This window comes from Oncorhynchus gorbuscha, linkage group LG04, assembly GCF_021184085.1.
Source record: "Oncorhynchus gorbuscha isolate QuinsamMale2020 ecotype Even-year linkage group LG04, OgorEven_v1.0, whole genome shotgun sequence".
In the NCBI taxonomy this organism is placed as follows: Eukaryota; Metazoa; Chordata; class Actinopteri; order Salmoniformes; family Salmonidae; genus Oncorhynchus; species Oncorhynchus gorbuscha.
In genome coordinates this window covers 53,070,380-53,090,834 of record NC_060176.1, presented here as the reverse complement: position 1 = coordinate 53,090,834, position 20,455 = coordinate 53,070,380, and the positions used below count along the sequence as shown (strand labels likewise).

The 20,455-nt window shown below is 46.2% G+C and overlaps 1 protein-coding gene across 5 annotated transcripts in view; it reads right to left on the bottom strand.

Annotated features, from left to right (window-relative positions):
* Positions 1 to 31: 31 nt before the first annotated feature.
* Positions 32 to 20,455, bottom strand: part of LOC124034269 (EMI domain-containing protein 1-like) — a 74,745-nt gene continuing 54,321 nt past the window's right edge. Inside the window, exons 7-18 of one of the 5 annotated variants that reach the window (XR_006838547.1) lie at positions 20,192 to 20,236; positions 19,988 to 20,086; positions 11,305 to 11,421; positions 7,400 to 7,486; positions 5,908 to 5,960; positions 5,699 to 5,761; positions 5,541 to 5,585; positions 5,255 to 5,299; positions 4,887 to 4,898; positions 2,532 to 2,616; positions 2,195 to 2,285; positions 1,784 to 1,818 (exon numbers count right to left, since the gene is read on the bottom strand). Coding sequence is in view for 4 of the 5 variants with exons in the window: in XM_046347206.1 (XP_046203162.1) it covers positions 1,679 to 1,818; positions 2,195 to 2,285; positions 4,887 to 4,898; positions 5,255 to 5,299; positions 5,541 to 5,585; positions 5,699 to 5,761; positions 5,908 to 5,960; positions 7,400 to 7,486; positions 11,305 to 11,421; positions 19,988 to 20,086; positions 20,192 to 20,236 (797 nt within the window). In the remaining variant the exon portion in view is untranslated. Of the gene's footprint in view, positions 1,819 to 2,194; positions 2,286 to 2,531; positions 2,617 to 4,886; positions 4,899 to 5,254; positions 5,300 to 5,540; positions 5,586 to 5,698; positions 5,762 to 5,907; positions 5,961 to 7,399; positions 7,487 to 11,304; positions 11,422 to 19,987; positions 20,087 to 20,191; positions 20,237 to 20,455 lie in introns of all 5 variants that reach the window. The other 4 variants (XM_046347206.1, XM_046347207.1, XM_046347208.1 and 1 more) reach the window with 4 other exon arrangements.

Genomic DNA, 20,455 nt, shown 5'->3' with positions numbered 1-20,455 from the left:
AATTATGAAAAGAATGAGGACAATGAGCCTGTTAAAAAACACAAAACAATTATTTATTATACCAAGCATCTACACATTTGTTTTGCACAATAACACATTAGCAAGTAATTTGAAATAGGCCCAAAATGGAAATACATATGACGTTACATACAAAATAAGAAACTGTGATTGATATTTTTTTTTATAAGATAAAGAAACACATTTGATCAAAGAAGCCTTTTTCTTTACTGTGACAGATAAATCAGTCGAAGTATACGAAAAAAGTATGAAAAATGTATGCACTCACTACTGAAAGTCGCTGTGGATAAGAGCGTCTGCTAAATTACTAAAAGGTCAAATCTAAAGAATGAAATAGTGGTACAAAGTTACGCAAAAAATGTATTCAAGTTCCATCAACAAGTCCTCTACTCCTACTGTGTGCTTAGGACTGAAGTTGCTGTAGGAGGAAGGGTTTCTTAGAGATGACATTGCTTTAGCTTGTGGCTTTAAAATAAATGTGAGGTGTCTTACTACTGGCAGTTTATGCACGAGCTGCAGCTTGGGTTTCGAAAGAAATGCAGGAATTTGATCACAAATCAGAACTTTGTAGAATATACTTTGCTATAAGGATATGAGTTTTGTATTTCGGCACCGTTCTTGAGAAAATACTGTCTAAAAATGTAGAAAGTGCAGAAAAGGGTAGCACAGAACTGAATTGATGTGCAACAACATAAATCTCAACTAGAATGTGAATCAAATAAATAGAATGACATCCCTTGTGTGTTTGATTGAAATGGGGGGATATCAGACACCAAGACACACACACAGATATGCTTGACTTTTCAGAACATGTTAACTGACACCTCAACGGGAACGGTGTGTAATTCTTCATCTTTATAGTGCACTTCATAACAAGGATTAAAACAATATTATAGAACCAAAAGGAATATAAAGGGAAGAGGTTTGTTTGTGTACATGTGTGTCTTGTAGTCTGTACATGTTAAATATATTTAAATAAGTAAACCTCTGAGATTCCCGACATTGTTAAAGTCCAAACAAATTCTCAGAGCCAGTCTCTTTTCTTTCACACTTGATTTCTCCTTTAATTGACCCTCATTTGTACTATACTGCAATGACCCTTATAGTCCAGAATTGTTTCAGTTGAATGAGCACCATTAAACATTTCAAGGAAAACTCCCCGCAAAAATGATCATACGATGCTTAAATGCATCATACAGGGATGATTTCTGTATTTTGAAAGTTACATATCTTGAAAACTTTATTGCTGACAAGCAAAACATTTGGGACTATGTCAACAATGCACGAATGAAACAAATACCAAAATATAGTTTTGGGGTGGTATTTTCCTTCAATATTGGGTTTCCTTTTATCTTACAAGAATCTTTGCATGTTTTCCGAGGCTGAAATATTTCCTAGCTGTAGACACAGGGACGGGACACAGGGGGAGCCATGGGTCTATGGGGAGGTGTGTGTTGGGGTAGAGGGGGGTGGTACTGGTTCCCAATGGAGGTGGGAAGACTCCGGAGCACCAGTGGGGCTTCCCTGAGGTGTCCTCCACCTTTCGTCTGATGGTACAGCTGACAGAGGGTATCAGATAAGGTCTGGATCAGTAGAGTGCCAGAGAGACCTAAGGGAGGGGTGGTTAGACCCCGTGATCCTCAGAGATGCAGGAGGGATTCTACTTCCCCTGAACCTTGGTGTCCGAGGACAGAGGAGGGGAGACCAGCCAATAGGGTAGGGCGCCTGCCCGCTTATTCCTGTAGAAACCGCCTTGGGACGCAGTGCCGAACGAACCATCTCCAGACCCTAGATCAGGCTCTGTTGAAGAAACAATGAGTTGGGGCCATGCTACCCTATGCATACATATATGAGACATACATATAAAATACTTAGTTAATAGAGCACATTATTAAATATCATAAAGCATTTATATGATGTTGCCATAGGAGGCTGATGAGATATCGATCATTATCATGTGTCTAGAGATGAAAGTCATTTGAGTTACATGCATTTATTTAGTGAAGAAATCAGCATTTACTGGTAGATGTCTACTAATGTGAGTCCACATAGAGCAACAACTTTTAAAGCAAAAAAAATACATAAAATAGTATTTTAAGTATGATCCCTGCATGCCAAATGCAGTGGATAATGTAATCTAGCCTGAATGAGGGGTGAGGATGGTTACCAGCGTTACCTGGCCAGATGATAGCCTCCAGCAGTGTCACCCTGCGAGCCAGAAGCTCCAGGTCTGCCTGCAAGTCTTGGAACATCTTCAAACTAATGTCCTATCGGAGAACAGTGACAAGGGGACTGGGTGAGGGGTGGAGAGTGGACACACCAGGCCTGGTCCTGGGGCTGTTCTACCTCTGTCCATACCCCATGTCCCACGTCCCACATCCCACGAGTGGTGGAGGGTGGGGTGAGATCCAGCCTCATCTGACCCCTGCCTAAAGCTGACCCTGCTGCCTCAAGCTGACCCTGTTGCCTCAAGCTGACCCTGCTGCCTCAAGCTGACCACGCCTCCTACTCACCATGAATACCGATCATAGTCTCGAGGATTAAAACCCTCTCGGCTAAGATCTTCAGCGCTTCTCTGATCTGATGTATCCCGTCCCCCTGTGAAGATAGATACAGCTGTCAAGGTAAGGAGCACAAGCCAAACAAATTGCCCGCCAAGGTGCAAGTCATTTTCTCTCTGTCAATCCATTGCAGCAGTTAGCAGGTTAAAACCAGTCCACGCACCCAGCCCGCATCCCTTTACCTCATCCCTCCCCTGTATCTCTCTATCTCCCTCGTTCTCTGGCCATGCTGCCATACCAGGCCAGTCTTTGCCATGCTGGGTAAAAACAGCATGCACATCACAACACATTCCTATGTTGTTGACATAACAAAAGTGGAGTAGACTGTCCAAGGCTTCAGGTTTGACCATGCCATCCACATTCCCTCTGGACTTGATCAAGATGAGCAGCTATTCAACCAGGCAAGTATTTTAGAGGGGTTGCATGACAACAACAAAAAAGTGATTTTCTAAAACATTTGTAAAGTCTTAGTCTGAAGTCTCAGTATATTGTATCTACATGACTGTTAATACAGCTGTGGTCATAATAGCTGCCAATCCATCTCTCACTGTGTTAAAATATGCTCACCAGATAAAGCCAGTAAGTCTTTAGTCTTTTTTAAAGTTTCGGTTTCAAATGAGAAACAGATCAATATCTACTTTTCAAGAAAAACCTACTGGCTTTATGAATAATCCCTAAGAAAAAATATGAAACATTGAAAATAAAAACACAAAGAAAACACAGACACAAGCAGTCATGTCAGTGACAGTTGATAAAGAACGCATGCACACGATTTTGTTAACGTGGATACCTGAGTACTTTTCTCTTGGGTCAAGAAATAAACTGATTAACGAGTAGCGGACAAACCTCTACGGAACAAAAGGCAATATTTCCTTAAGCTACAGTCCTGTATATCTATACATCATAACAATGTCTAATGTCCAGTGTATTCGTGTTTTTCCAGGTTGTATGGCTCCACAATAACAAGCTCCTCTATGTCATGGTTGATTGATGAGGAGCAGATGGGAGCAGAACAGATAATGGGGCTGTAGTGAGGCCGTTGAGGAGATAAGAAATATATTTTGGGTTTGCGATACATTTTAGAGTAATCGTGCCTGGTTCCTGTGTTATTGCTGCATTTTTTTGTTAATACACTAAGTTAAACACAGAGTTTACATATGAGTTTGGCAAGCAAAAAGAGAAATGGCAAACAGTGCAGTAACTAAGGATGGGAGCATGCAGCCATGCATTGTGGGACACTGGAGGATAGCTGTATCCACTCACATTTCCAACCCCAATCCAAAACACCCTACCCCACACACCCAGAACTAACCCATCACCACTGTTCCCACAACTCTAAATGGAGTGATTTGGCATATACATTCGACACATGCTTAACAAAAAGGCCCGAAGGGGTGTGGTATATGGCCAATATACCCCGGCTAAGGACTGTTCTTACGCACAACGCAACACGGAGTGCCTGGATACAACCCTTAGCCGTGGTATATTGGCCATATACCACAAACCCCCGAGGTGCCTTATTGCTTTTATAAACTAGTTACCAACGTAATTAGAGAAGTAAAAATGTTTGTCATACCTGTGATATACGGTCTGATATACCACGGCTGTCAGCCAATCAGCATTCAGGGCTCGAACCACCCAGTTTATAATAACATTTATACTATGTATACACAATATGTGTTGTACACTAGTTAAATTAACATATGAACATGTCATCCTTTGCTAAATGTATATAATTTGTAGAAGGGTTTGTAAAAGCATGGCATGATCAAATATTGATCCTCAATACAACTATATATTACATGCCACTCAACAGATTCTTATAGATTCCATGATCTTTCCCTCAGTCAGCAAATGACTTAGCACGTGTGAGGTAGGAGCGTCAGGCAGGCGTGTGTGTATGTATATGCCAATGTCAGATTCTCAGAATGTGACTGTGAAAGGTAGCCATGGAGACAGTAGCTTGCAGAGGGAGTCAGACAGCTTTAGGGTCGGACAGGAGTAGGACAGTGTTTTCAACAAGGGGCAGCATTCTACAGCACACCCCAAGGACCAAAAAACCACATGATCAGGAAATCATCATGAAACAGAACACACACAAACAACAGCAACCACAATCCCACATGCAGTAAACGGACTATAGTAAATAAGTTTTTCAAAAACAAAACAAATTCAGGACCATTTGCAGAACAATACTAACAGTAAACTTTATCAAAAAGGGAAATCGCAAAGATAAGCATGTAAACGTGGTGATTGGACATGGATCATAGTGGTGACTTGCTGTCAAAAATCATTTAGATCACTTACATTTAGATTGTTCTTGTAACATAAGAAAGATGCAAAGGAAAATCAGTGATTAGACGGACACAATAATTGTCTATACAGTAAACAGTATTTATACAATTTAAGTACACTGTGGGGAAATTGACTCTTTCTCAATTCGTTTTCCCACATTTCTCGCATCCTATATCCTCGCTTCCTTCTCAAACACCATTGGAAGAGAAGACCCCAAGGTTCCTCCCCTTGGACATTCTCCTCCTATGGCTTTGGTGGATGCAAGGAGAGAAGACATAAGGAATCAAAGAAAGACTCATTGAGAAAGGGCCCCAGTTTCCTCTCCTGCCTCCTGGCCTTATGCAGTCCAGTGGTGTACAGCCCATATATTTTAGTCTTACCGGCAGGCCTTTCTCTCCTGGTTCTCCCTTGTCTCCTGGTACTCCCTAAATAGAAACATTAAGTAAAGAGTAATGGAACACCTGTGATGTCACTTCAATTGCATGACAGTACTGCCTTTGAAAAAGCAGCAGAAGAAACCCATTCTCTTGAGTTTGTGAGAATGCAGGTTTGTATAGTTTACCATGCTGTATTCAGGTGTGACGTGTAGGTTTTCCTCACACTAACGCATCTTTATGAAGGCCATACTCATCAGGGCCACAGCTATACAGGAAGTAGGTGTCTTACCGGATCTCCTATGAATCCTCTCTCTCCTGGATATCCCAGAGGACCCTAAGAAGCCAGAGGCAAGTTAGGAGTTTTGTCTCTCTATCTAGGGGATGGAAAAAATAGAATGGAAACATTAGGTGTGGTTGGGCCCTGGCTGGCCTGTGCATTGTTCTCACTCTCTCCCCACGTTTTCCTTTTGGCCCCACTGGGCCGTGTCTCCCAGGGGCCCCCGACTTCCCCTGTAGAGAGACCGGATATAATGTTGAGAAAGACACATCATTTGTAGAAGTGTGCAGTAAGTGGATCTAATCTCACTCATATGATGATGATTATTTCTATTGCACCATTACACACTGCCTACTGTAGTGCTAAGGCAAACACCTACGTTCTGTCCTGCTGGGCCAGGGGGTCCCATGGGGCCTTTGGGGCCTGGGGGACCTGTATAATGGGACACATAAGGAATGTGAGCATTAAGGTAATGAGCAGCTTTTAGGTTAGGTTGCCTTTATAGGCCAAGAAAGGTTATTATCAGACACACAAGGCAAATTGAGAATGAAAGGAGAGACAAAATAAAGGAGAGAAAAAAAGATGAATTATGGATCATTGATAGGAAAGGGTTTCATGTTATGTGTGTTTTGGAACAGCTGGAACAAGATAAGACAATCAGATTATGCAAAGGCATTTGGACTATGACATAAACCGCGGTTAAAAAGTCAAACAAATAATAAGAAGTCATTTTTCAGATGAATACTAACAACTGTGTCTTCCTATTCCTACCTCCACTGTAGGCGTGTAAAGAATTACTGGACTGGGGAAACCGTTACATATACAGACATGCTTGTTACAACGTTATATTGAACACACTTAAATCTGCCTTGGTTGGTCATGATAGAAGGGATGCTAGATATGTCTTATCCAAAATGTGATCAATCATAGGAGCTGGCCCAAGCTCACTCCTCTTACGGCTCACTTTAAACACGGGAATGGAAAAGGCTCTTCTTGACACATAATTCGATTGAACGCTGTTGATGCAAACTAAGGCAGGAGAGACAGGCGAACAACAAATCAATCCAACGTTTAAGAGACAGGAAGCAACTCCATCTTCCTCTAATGAGGAAATCAGGAATTTCAAGATGAGAGTTGGGGACAGGAGAGATGTGTTTCAGTGAGAGTTGGGGACAGGAGAGATGTGTTTCAGTGAGAGTTGGGGACAGGAGAGATGTGTTTCAGTGAGAGTTGGGGACAGGAGAGATGTGTTTCAGTGAGAGTTGGGGACAGGAGAGATGTGTTTCAGTGAGAGTTGGGGACAGGAGAGATGTGTTTCAGTGAGAGTTGGGGACAGGAGAGATGTGTTTCAGTGAGAGTTGGGGACAGGAGAGATGTGTTTCAGTGAGAGTTGGGGACAGGAGAGATGTGTTTCAGTGAGAGTTGGGGACAGGAGAGATGTGTTTCAGTGAGAGTTGGGGACAGGAGAGATGTGTTTCAGTGAGAGTTGGGGACAGGAGAGATGTGTTTCAGTGAGAGTTGGGGACAGGAGAGATGTGTTTCAGTGAGAGTTGGGGACAGGAGAGATGTGTTTCAGTGAGAGTTGGGGACAGGAGAGATGTGTTTCAGTGAGAGTTGGGGACAGGAGAGATGTGTTTCAGTGAGAGTTGGGGACAGGAGAGATGTGTTTCAGTGAGAGTTGGGGACAGGAGAGATGTGTTTCAGTGAACCTGACAGGGAACAGAGACTTTTGTTAATTCTTATATTTAGTCCAGGGGCATAACTGGTACGAGAACCCAAATGAATACGCAATATAATCACTACACTGACATGATATTGAAACCAATATGTTTTCTGGCTGGGGACCAAGACAGAGAGACGGAGATACTGACCAGCAGGTCCAGCAGGGCCTTGGGGGCCCTGGACAGGAGCCCCTCGTGGGTCAGGGAAGGTGTTGGAGAGGAGCAGCTTGCCCTGACCTGGAATACAGAGGACATGCACACAGGCGAGTGGTTAAAAAGGACAATGGCAAGAGGACTGATGGAGCACTTCATTTACTGAACTGCATTACTGACAGGTGCCTACAGGGGGCAATGCTCTCACACAAATGTCCAGGCTTCTTTCAGCACCATCACACGGCCCATCTTCTAACATAGATAGGTAAATGTATGGCTAAATATCATATCATGATTATCACATTGTTTGCACTCATGTGTATGTGGAATTCATGTCCTACAAGTACACATGGTTCACTATTTAAGAATGACTTGAGTCACCTCCATTGACATTGTGCTGACAGAGCACTTCTGAGCTGCTCTACATCTGTTGGGAAAGAGAGAGGAAAAAAGGTAGGAAATGTCCCAGTGATGTGGAAGAGTGTGTTTTTCAAGGGTTGTCTCAGGCTGACAAGGGGCACAGTGTTGATGGAGTGCCACAGAAGAGGAGAGCAGGGAGGAGAAGGCCTATCAACGAGACACATCCTCCAGCTGCCACACTGACTCTAAACTCTGTTCCAGTCCCACACAACCCTTGCTAAAAATAGCTGCGGAGGTGAGGTGTCTGCCTGTTTTTCTGTCTGTTCGTCTGTTCTTCCGAGCCTCCCACTAGTCCGTCCTTCGGTCTGTCTGCCTGTCTGTCTCTATTGAAACATTCTTTATTTTTCTCTTCATTTCCAGCTCCTGTTCTTCAACACCTTCTCTGACATGGAGTCCATGTCCCTCTACTTCCAACCCCACAATGTCCTGGGTTTACAATAAAATCAAATCAAATAAAATACAATTTTATTTGTCACATACACCTGGTTAGCAGATGTTAATGCGAGTGTATCGAAATGCTTGTGCTTCTAGTTCCGACAATGCAGTAATAACCAACAAGTAATCTAACTATCAATTCCAAAACTACTGTCTTATACACAGTGTAAGTGGATTAAGAATATGTACATAAGGATATATGAATGAGTGATGGTACAGAGCAGCATAGGCAAGATACAGTAGATGGTATCGAGTACAGTATATACATATGAGATGAGTATGTAAACAAAGTGGCATAGTTAAAGTGGCTAGTGATACATGTATTACATAAGGATGCAGTCAATGATATAGAGTACAGTATATACGTATGCATATGAGATGAATAATGTAGGGTAAGTAACATTATATAAGGTAGCATTGTTTAAAGTGGCTAGTGATATATTTACATCATTTCCCATCAATTCCCATTATTAAAGTGGCTGGAGTTGAGTCAGTGTCAGTGTGTTGGCAGCAGCCACTCAATGTTAGTGGTGGCTGTTTAACAGTCTGATGGCCTTGAGATAGTAGCTGTTTTTCAGTCTCTCGGTCCCAGCTTTGATGCACCTGTACTGACCTCGCCTTCTGGATGATAGCGGGGTGAACAGGCAGTGGCTCGGGTGGTTGATGTCCTTGATGATCTTTATGACCTTCCTGTAACATCGGGTGGTGTAGGTGTCCTGGAGGGCAGGTAGTTTGCCCCCGGTGATGCGTTGTGCAGACCTCACTACCCTCTGGAGAGCCTTACGGTTGTGGGCGGAGCAGTTGCTGTACCAGGCGGTGATACAGCCCGCCAGGATGCTCTCGATTGTGCATCTGTAGAAGTGTGTGAGTGCTTTTGGTGACAAGCCAAATTTCTTCAGCCTCCTGAGGTTGAAGAGGCGCTGCTGCACCTTCTTCACGATGCTGTCTGTGTGAGTGGACCAATTCAGTGTGTCTGTGATGTGTATGCCGAGGAACTTAAAACTTGCTACCCTCTCCACTACTGTTCCATCAATGTGGATAGGGGTTGTTCCCTCTGCTGTTTCCTGAAGTCCACAATCATCTCCTTAGTTTTGTTGACGTTGAGTGTGAGGTTATTTTCCTGACACCACACTCCGAGGGCCCTCACCTCCTCCCTGTAGGCCGTCTCGTCGTTGTTGGTAATCAAGCCTACCACTGTTGTGTCGTCCGCAAACTTGATGATTGAGTTGGAGGCGTGCCTGGCCACGCAGTCATGGGTGAACAGGGAGTACAGGAGAGGGCTCAGAACGCACCCTTGTGGGGCCCCAGTGTTGAGGATCAGCGGGGTGGAGATGTTGTTGCCTAGTGTCCTTCATCTGTAATTTCTATGATCTTCTAAAACGGCTAGGTTCACACATCCTCTCCTCTCTACCTGTGACCCTGTCCCACCTGAAGATAGCAGGGTTTATTCCCATTCTGTTGCAGGAGATTCCAGCCTCCAGATCGATACGGTGAAGCCAATAAGCCAGTGTTTTCCAGAGGAAGCTCAGCACAGAACCCCTGCTTTCACTTTGATGTGAAAGAAACAGCTCATAGTCTCAGAATTCTCAATGCCAACCCTGATTTACTTACAGCTAGAATTATCCATGTTTTCAACTACACAACCGACACTCTGCAGCCCATTTCCTCCTCTCTATTTTAGCCATTCAGCCCTCATACCTTCCCATATTGCCTGAGTTCCAACCTTGCGGGAGGTTGTATAAACCCCTGTTTCAGCTCCACATCTGGAAATGGTTGAGTGACATCAGTGATGGACAGGTTCTTATCCCAGTTTGTGTCTTCGCCCCTCCCTCTGTCTCTCTCTCTCTCCCATCTCTTTCTCTCTATATATATGTATATATATAGATGTATATATATATCCCTTCCACTGACTCAGACCCTCTCAACCGGCACTCAATCACCTTCCTCTCAGGCCATTTTGGCAAGTAGACATGACCTGGGGAGAGGGAGTACCTGTTAAAACACATTGCATACATTTGTCTCTTTCTAATATCCTTACATTTATTCCCTCAGCCATCCTCTCTGTTTCTCCATCTCTCTCTTCTAACTCAAATAGAAGTTCAACATGACTCTATGTGTCAAGGTCGTTGAATGAAGAGGACCAAGGTGCAGCGTTGTGAGCGTACATATTCTATTTATTAGAAAAGACGCCAAACGAAACAATAAACACTGCAAAACAAACTGTGAAGTTAAAGGTTATGTGCCATAAACAAAGTCAACTTCCCACAAAGATAGGTGGGAAAAAGGGCTACCTAAGTATGGTTCTCAATCAGAGGCAACGATAGACAGCTGTCCCTGATTGAGAACCCTACCCGGCCAAAACATAGAAATACAAATAATAGAACATAGAATACCCACCCCAAATCACACCCTAACCAAACCAAAATAGAGACATAAACAGGATCTCTAAGGTCAGGGTGTGACACTGTGTAATGTAAAAGCCATGGGGAACATGGTGATTTTCAGTGGAAGTGAGAGCATCAACAGGTATTTCTCACCTATTTAAAGACCAAAGGAAGGTGGCATCCTCAGCCCCACACCTCTCAGTAAACTACTGCCTCTGCAGATCCACTTATTTTGGACTCATGGCAAATTGATTCTGTGTGGACTGAGGTCACTTCCTCTGGTTTGGCACAGAAAAAGACCACCTATTGTGAGAAGGGGAGGGGTGAGGGTGGTTGTCTGACAGGGGCCGACTATGCATCTGGTTTTTTACCTCTGGGACATCTCCAAGTCCATAATTCCGGGGTGTGAAAACTCATGAACTGCACCTGAATGGTCTACCATTTTCATACAAACCCACTGAATGGAAAATTGACCCAAATGAGTATGAGCGATGGTGACAAAGAGCAATTAGGGCTGTAAGGCACACACATTGGCCTACATGACATCTTAATTACAAACAAATGATTTGAGTGGGAGGTGTTCCATAACACTACTGTTAATCTGATGAATGGAGTGTGTGTGGTGTTGGATGTGGCTGTCTGTTGTAGTGGTGCTCCCCTTACCCCGGTCTGGCTCTGGGATGTGGGCACTGGTAGTGGCTGTGGGTCCAGGGGGTCCTGGAGGTCCAGGAAGCCCAAGTAGACCCCTCTCTCCTGGGAGACCTGGTAGACCTTTGGGTCCTGGGGGGAGAGGAGATTGCGTCTGCTAAATGACTTAAATGTAATGTAAATGAGATACACCACACTGTTATGCTGAGGGACAGCATTGGCATGACAATGACAGAAAGGGTAGGTGAAAAGTCAGCGACAAAAACAAGAATCAACATTGAGCCAGCATTGGTGAACAGAGAAACTTTTCATCTCTTTAGCTATACTAATGGATTTTTTATTGAGTATTTTCATCATTTCAAAGGGCACCAGAGGTGATTCCTTGATGAAGAGGTTTGTGTTGCCTTTCCTGGCATGCATACCAGTGGCAGGGGAACGCTGGTGAACCTAGAATTAAGGTGATGGGTACAGAGCAATACGATATATAGTAGAGAATGTAAAGGGAGGGAGAGTGCGGGAGAGACAGCAAGCGCTGCATGGTGTATTAAGTTTCAGTGCTTGGCGGTTGTGCGAGGCAGGCTAATATCAGCAGGAGCAGGAGAGGAGAGGAGAGGAGAGGAGAGGAGAGGAGAGGAGAGGAGAGGAGAGGAGAGGAGAGGAGAGGAGAGGAGAGGAGAGGAGAGGAGAGGAGAGGAGAGGAGAGGAGAGGAGAGGCGGGCTGAGAGACTGACTGGTGTTCAGCTGTAATTAACAGGAGGAGGCCTCTTAATGGCCGTGTGCTGGGAGCTCAAAGGGAGACTTGGGAAAAGCTCAAATAAACACCATTAAAGCCGGAGCGTATTAGCGGACTATTGCGCAATAAATTACATTCTGCCTGCGTCTGCACGAGCCGGAGTGTGGGAGTGTGCGCCGTTGTGCACGTGTGTGTGTGTGTGTGTATATATAACTTGTCCCGACAAGCCAGCCAATGTTTCTCTCTCCCTCCCACAACGACTTCTCCTTTTGTTGAAAAGAGGTCGAGAAAGAAAAGCTGAGATGTGACTTGTCCCTGTGGCCCAGCTGGTTTGGGCTGTTCCATCCACAAACCCAAACAAAGTGCTTCACCTCCCAACCACAACATCTGACCTCATTGTTTGCACTTTCCTGAGGTAATGCTGTGCTCAACATGACCCCTGACCTCCCCATCCCCAAAGCGCAAGCACACATAACCCTCATCTATTAATCTATCTCCTTGTCTTGTGACCTTGAATAAGGCTCTGGAGGTTTTACAATTATTGTATTATCAACTATGAATAACTTGGCATAATATTGTTTAATTTGTAACTAACTGCGTTGTGGATCTGCACTAGCTCAACCCCACCTGAAGGACCATGACCCTTGGTCAGCAGTATAGTAGCACAGCTGGGTAGTCAAAGTGGCCTCTCCAGAGTCTGTGTGTTCCCATGATGTTAGGGCAAACAAGGCTCTATTTTTCCTGCAGAGTAATGGGGCCCTGATGCGGCTATGGGCTACGGTGTCAATGTTTTGAGTAAAAGTGTGTGTGCTCTTGCATGTGTGTGTGTGTGTGTGTGTGTGTGTGTGTGTGTGTGTGTGTGTGTGTGTGTGTGTGTGTGTGTGTGTGTGTGTGTGTGTGTGTGTGTGTGTGTGTGTGTGTGTGTGTGTGTGTGTGTGTGTGTGTGTGTGTGTGTGTGTGTGTGTGTGTGTGTGTGTGTGTGTGTGTGTGTGTATGTGTATGTATGTGTGTGTTAGGGAATCCTAGTTCTTCTATACAGGAAACATGTCCTTTCTGTGCGCTGATTAAGAGAAAAACAACCCAAAACACAACAATGCAGGGCTGCACACGCTCCAACTGTCATGTTTTGTCTTAGATTGTCTTGTCATTTTGCTTTTCCCTCTGTTCGTTTTCCCCCTGCTGGTCTTTTTAAGTTCGTTCCCCTTTTTCTCTCTCTCTTCCTCTCTCTCTTCTCTCTATCGTTCCGTTCCTGCTCCCAGCTGTTCCTATTCCCCTAATCAATCATTTAGTCTTCCCACACCTGTTCCCTATCTTTCCCCCTGATTAGAGTCCCTATTTCTCCCCTTGTTTTCCGTTTCTGCCCTGTCGGATCCTTGTCTATTGTTCACCGTGCTGTGTCTGTGTATCGCCCTGTCGTGTCGTGTTTCCCTCAGATGCTGCGTGGTGAGCAGGTGTCTGAGTCTGCTACGTTCAAGTGCCTTCCCGAGGCAACCTGCAGTTCTTGATCGAGTCTCCAGTCTGTTCTCGTCATTACGAGTGGAATTATGTCTTATGTTTGTAGATTTACTTTACTGGATTAAAGACTCTGTTTTCGCCAAGTCGCTTTTGGGTCCTCATTCACCTGCATGACAGAAGGATCCGACCAAAGAATGGACCCAGCGACTACAGACGCTCGTAACACTGCCGTCGAGATCCAAGGAGCCATGCTCGGCAGACACGAGCAGGAATTGTCTGCTGCTCGCCATGCCGTGGAGAACCTGGCCGCTCAGGTTTCCGACCTCTCTGGACAGTTCCAGAGTCTTCGTCTCGTGCCACCTGTTACTTCCTGGCCTGCCGAGCCTCCGGAACCTAGGGTTAATAACCCACCTTGCTACTCCGGGCAGCCCACGGAGTGCCGCTCCTTTCTCACCCAGTGTGATATTGTGTTCTCTCTCCAACCCAACACATACTCTAGAGAGAGAGCTCGGGTTGCTTACGTCATTTCACTCCTTACTGGCCGGGCTCGAGAGTGGGGCACAGCTATCTGGGAGGCAAGGGCTGATTGTTCAAACAATTACCAGAACTTTAAAGAGGAGATGATTCGGGTTTTTGACCGTTCAGTTTTTGGTAGGGAGGCTTCTAGGGCCCTGGCTTCCCTATGCCAAGGTGATCGATCCATAACGGATTACTCTATAGAGTTTCGCACTCTTGCTGCCTCTAGTGACTGGAACGAGCCGGCGCTGCTCGCTCGTTTTCTGGAGGGACTCCACGCAGTGGTCAAAGATGAGATTCTCTCTCGGGAGGTTCCTTCCAGTGTGGACTCTTTGATTGCTCTCGCCATCCGCATAGAACGACGGGTAGATCTTCGTCACCAAGCTCGTGGAAGAGAGCTCGCGTCAACGGTGTTTCCCTGCTCCGCATCGCAACCATCTCCCTCCTCTGGCTCAGAGACTGAGCCCATGCAGCTGGGAGGTATTCGCATCTCGACTAAGGAGAGGGAACGGAGGATCACCAACCGCCTGTGCCTCTATTGCGGATTTGATGGACATTTTGTTAATTCATGTCCAGTAAAAGGCCAGAGCTCATCAGTAAGCGGAGGGCTACTGGTGAGCGCTACTACTCAGGTCTCTTCATCTAGATCCTGTACTACTATGTCGGTCCATCTACGCTGGACCGGTTCGGGTGCTACATGCAGTGCCTTGATTGACTCTGGGGCTGAGGGTTGTTTCATGGACGAAGCATGGGCTCGGAAACATGACATTCCTTTCAGACAGTTAGACAAGCCTACGCCCATGTTTGCCTTAGATGGTAGTCATCTTCCCAGTATCAGATTTGAGACACTACCTTTAACTCTCACAGTATCTGGTAACCACAGTGAGACTATTTCTTTTTTGATTTTTCGTTCACCTTTTACACCTGTTGTTTTGGGTCATCCCTGGCTAGTATGTCATAATCCTTCTATTAATTGGTCTAGTAATTCTATCCTATCCTGGAACGTTTCTTGTCATGTGAAGTGTTTAATGTCTGCCATCCCTCCCATTTCTTCTGTCCCCACTTCTCAGGAGGAACCTGGCGATTTGACAGGAGTGCCGGAGGAATATCATGATCTGCGCACGGTCTTCAGTCGGTCCCGAGCCAACTCCCTTCCTCCTCACCGGTCGTATGATTGTAGTATTGATCTCCTTCCGGGGACCACTCCTCCTCGGGGTAGACTATACTCTCTGTCGGCTCCCGAACGTAAGGCTCTCGAGGATTATTTATCTGTGTCTCTTGACGCCGGTACCATAGTGCCTTCTTCCTCTCCGGCCGGGGCGGGGTTCTTTTTGTTTAAAAAAGGACGGTACTCTGCGCCCCTGCGTGGATTATCGAGGGCTGAATGACATAACGGTTAAGAATCGTTATCCGCTTCCCCTTATGTCATCAGCCTTCGAGATTCTGCAGGGAGCCAGGTGCTTTACTAAGTTGGACCTTCGTAACGCTTACCATCTCGTGCGCATCAGAGAGGGGGACGAGTGGAAAACGGCGTTTAACACTCCGTTAGGGCATTTTGAGTACCGGGTTCTGCCGTTTGGTCTCGCCAATGCGCCAGCTGTTTTTCAGGCATTAGTTAATGATGTTCTGAGAGACATGCTGAACATCTTTGTTTTTGTCTATCTTGACGATATCCTGATTTTTTTCACCGTCACTCGAGATTCATGTTCAGCTTGTTCGACGTGTTCTACAGCGCCTTTTAGAGAATTGTCTCTACGTGAAGGCTGAGAAGTGCTCTTTTCATGTCTCCTCCGTTACTTTTCTCGGTTCCGTTATTTCCGCTGAAGGCATTCAGATGGATTCCGCTAAGGTCCAAGCTGTCAGTGATTGGCCCGTTCCAAGGTCACGTGTCGAGTTGCAGCGCTTTCTAGGTTTCGCTAATTTCTATCGGCGTTTCATTCGTAATTTCGGTCAAGTTGCTGCCCCTCTCACAGCTCTTACTTCTGTCAAGATGTGTTTTAAGTGGTCCGGTTCCGCCCAGGGAGCTTTTGATCTTCTAAAAGAACGTTTTACGTCCGCTCCTATCCTCGTTACTCCTGACGTCACTAGACAATTCATTGTCGAGGTTGACGCTTCAGAGGTTGGCGTGGGAGCCATTCTATCCCAGCGCTTCCAGTCTGACGATAAGGTTCATCCTTGCGCTTATTTTTCTCATCGCCTGTCGCCATCTGAACGCAACTATGATGTGGGTAACCGCGAACTGCTCGCCATCCGCTTAGCCCTAGGCGAATGGCGACAGTGGTTGGAGGGGGCGACCGTTCCTTTTGTCGTTTGGACAGACCATAAGAACCTTGAGTACATCCGTTCTGCCAAACGACTTAATGCCCGTCAAGCTCGTTGGGCGTTGTTTTTCGCTCGTTTCGAGTTTGTGATTTCTTACCGTCCGGGTAGCAAAAACACCAAGCCTGATGCCTTATCCCGTCTGTTTAGTTCTTCTGTGGCTTCTACTGATCCCGAGGGGATTCTTCCTTATGGGCGTGTTGTCGGGTTGACAGTCTGGGGAATTGAAAGACAGGTTAAGCAAGCACTCACGCACACTGCGTCGCCGCGCGCTTGTCCTAGTAACCTCCTTTTCGTTCCTGTTTCCACTCGTCTGGCTGTTCTTCAGTGGGCTCACTCTGCCAAGTTAGCTGGTCATCCCGGTGTTCGAGGCACTCTTGCGTCTATTCGCCAGCGCTTTTGGTGGCCGACTCAGGAGCGTGACACGCGCCGTTTCGTGGCTGCTTGTTCGGACTGCGCGCAGACTAAGTCGGGTAACTCTCCTCCTGCCGGTCGTCTCAGACCGCTCCCCATTCCTTCTCGACCATGGTCTCACATCGCCCTAGACTTCATTACCGGTCTGCCTTTGTCTGCGGGGAAGACTGTGATTCTTACGGTTGTCGATAGGTTCTCTAAGGCGGCACATTTCATTCCCCTCGCTAAACTTCCTTCCGCTAAGGAGACGGCACAAACCATCATCGAGAATGTGTTCAGAATTCATGGCCTCCCGTTAGACGCCGTTTCAGACAGAGGCCCGCAATTCACGTCACAGTTTTGGAGGGAGTTCTGTCGTTTGATTGGTGCGTCCGTCAGTCTCTCTTCCGGGTTTCATCCCCAGTCTAACGGTCAAGCAGAGAGGGCCAATCAGACGATTGGTCGCATACTACGCAGCCTTTCTTTCAGAAACCCTGCGTCTTGGGCAGAACAGCTCCCCTGGGCAGAATACGCTCACAACTCGCTTCCTTCGTCTGCTACCGGGTTATCTCCGTTTCAGAGTAGTCTGGGTTACCAGCCTCCTCTGTTCTCATCCCAGCTTGCCGAGTCCAGCGTTCCCTCCGCTCAAGCGTTTGTCCAACGTTGTGAGCGCACCTGGAGGAGGGTGAGGTCTGCACTTTGCCGTTACAGGGCACAGACTGTGAGAGCCGCCAATAAACGTAGGATTAAGAGTCCAAGGTATTGTTGCGGCCAGAGAGTGTGGCTTTCCACTCGCAACCTTCCTCTTACGACAGCTTCTCGTAAGTTGACTCCGCGGTTCATTGGTCCGTTCCGTGTCTCCCAGGTCGTCAATCCTGTCGCTGTGCGACTGCTTCTTCCGCGACATCTTCGTCGCGTCCATCCTGTCTTCCATGTCTCCTGTGTCAAGCCCTTTCTTCGCACCCCGTTCGTCTTCCCTCCCCCTCCCGTCCTTGTCGAGAGCGCACCTATTTACAAGGTACGTAGGATCATGGACATGCGTTCTCGGGGACGGGGTCACCAATACTTAGTGGATTGGGAGGGTTACGGTCCTGAGGAGAGGAGTTGGGTTCCGTCTCGGGACGTGCTGGACCGTTCACTTATTGATGATTTCCTCCGTTGCCGCCAGGATTCCTCCTCGAGTGCGCCAGGAGGCGCTCGGTGAGTGGGGGGGTACTGTCATGTTTTGTCTTAGATTGTCTTGTCATTTTGCTTTTCCCTCTGTTCGTTTTCCCCCTGCTGGTCTTTTTAGGTTCGTTCCCCTTTTTCTCTCTCTCTTCCTCTCTCTCTTCTCTCTATCGTTCCGTTCCTGCTCCCAGCTGTTCCTATTCCCCTAATCAATCATTTAGTCTTCCCACATCTGTTCCCTATCTTTCCCCCTGATTAGAGTCCCTATTTCTCCCCTTGTTTTCCGTTTCTGCCCTGTCGGATCCTTGTCTATTGTTCACCGTGCTGTGTCTGTGTATCGCCCTGTCGTGTCGTGTTTCCCTCAGATGCTGCGTGGTGAGCAGGTGTCTGAGTCTGCTACGTTCAAGTGCCTTCCCGAGGCAACCTGCAGTTCTTGATCGAGTCTCCAGTCTGTTCTCGTCATTACGAGTGGAATTATGTCTTATGTTTGTAGATTTACTTTACTGGATTAAAGACTCTGTTTTCGCCAAGTCGCTTTTGGGTCCTCATTCACCTGCATGACACCAACCCCAACCTCACACTGCTTCCCTCCCTGCAGAAAGGTAGCAGCCCTCTGTTAATGTCATTCAATCTCCCCTTGAGTCTCATTGAATCGGTCTTTACTGTGTTGTCACCCCTCCTGAGTTCATTACGTTCCCTTACACCTACACCTTACCCCCCCTGGACCTATCGCCACCGAACACGCTCTCATAACGCTCAGGTTACATCAAACACATTCTCGTCAATGGTAACATTTGTCTTACGTGCAACGGACAGGAAGAATTCTGCATGTGGAGAGAGAACATCGTTTTGGATAGAAACTCTAGTGCACTCTGAGAATACAGCTAATATAATGGAGATGGGGAAAACAACAACACGGCAGACATATGGAAGGCATAAGGAGACAGGACTTGTATACACAGCTCATGTTCATTTCAGATTGGATTCACATGGTGCTTCTCCGAAAGGGGTTTTGTAGTTGAACATTTGCTCTACCTCTCATGCCTATCCGGCAGCAGTAGGCACAGAGCAGGGTTCATATATCCCTCGGAGAGGGAAGGACACACACTGTCTAAATGTTCCACACGGAGAGGAACCACCGCCGCCAGCTACAACACGTTATGACAAACTTGATTTATTTTATTATCATTAAACTTGTAACTGCCTGGGGATGCCCGGGGATTTCTTGTTTCACGACTGTTATTTATTATTTGTCCGTAACCATTTAGCCTCAAATATATGATTTTTGCTTTCTTTATGTTGTTGAACGAACGACTCTGGTTGGTCAGCAGGCAGGAACAACAGCGAGTGTTCCCGAGCCATAGGGGAGTTTTCTGTAGTCTGAGGACAAATATTTTGGCAGCCTGCTGGAAACCATGCTGAATCAGCAAACTCCGTATTTAGTAAGTCTTGTGTTTGAAAAGTGGAAGTTATCACCGTGCTGTCCACTGAGGAACAGCTGTGTTTTTCATGGACTACAGCATAGGTTTGTGGAATGGCCGAGTGGTTTCACAGAAACACAAACTCTCTGATGCAGTACGTCAAGATGCAGTTTGTTGCAGTTCGTTGAGATGCAGTTTGTTGCAGTTCGTTGAGATGCAGTTTGTTGCAGTTCGTTGAGATGCAGTTTGTTGCAGTTCGTTGAGATAGTTCTGAGGGACTTTTACGCAATTGTTTCAGGTCTTAAAGTGAGCAACACTCAGGGTTCTTGTTTGCTCTGGTGTGAGAGTATTGTCATAGTTTTGTCAGAGACAATGGGTTAAGTGGGTGGGTATGCATACAATCCCTCTGTGCCCACAATGATCTTCACAACATGCGCATCTATTGACAAACAGTGTCATTGTCTTGTTTGACATCGGTGCACCCTGCTTGATCAACTGTAAACATGGAATTATCTTCATGTGGTATTCATGAAACTGCTATCATTCATACTGATTACGGTCTGTTATTATCATACTTCAGCCAAAAGAAATGACTGTCACAAATTTGGAGGCTTATGAAATCTTACAGTGAAATCAGTGGTTGTTTAATTAAATCATACAGTCTGCCATCATCTAGTTACAGTAAGTATCTTACCCACTGGTCCTGGGGCTCCCTTAGATCCTGGGGTCCCTGAGGGGCCCCTCACCCCAGCCTCGCCCCTGGGTCCCGGCAGTCCCTGAGACCCTGGCTTCCCTGAGCAAAGACAGCGGACAGTAACTATGGAGCCATACTGATACAGCCACAATATTTTGTGTTACAAAAAAAGTAATGACTGAGCTGACAACATCTCAAACTTACCATCTCGTCCAGGGGTACCGTCTCTGCCTCTTTCACCCTGTGGACCTGTGTGTTAGGGAGGAAACAGACAGACGTCAGACAGCAGACCGGGGAAAGAGGAAGAGAAAGGGGTCGTCCATTGCCTTGTGTGGAGAAATGGACTAGAGGTTGAGTGCTTCCTGAGGTGAAGGGTCACTAGATGGAGGTGGCAGAGCAGCTGCGCTGTGCTCTGGATTAGACAGACTCGCTGACAGACTAAGCACTGAGATGTTAATTAGGGCCACA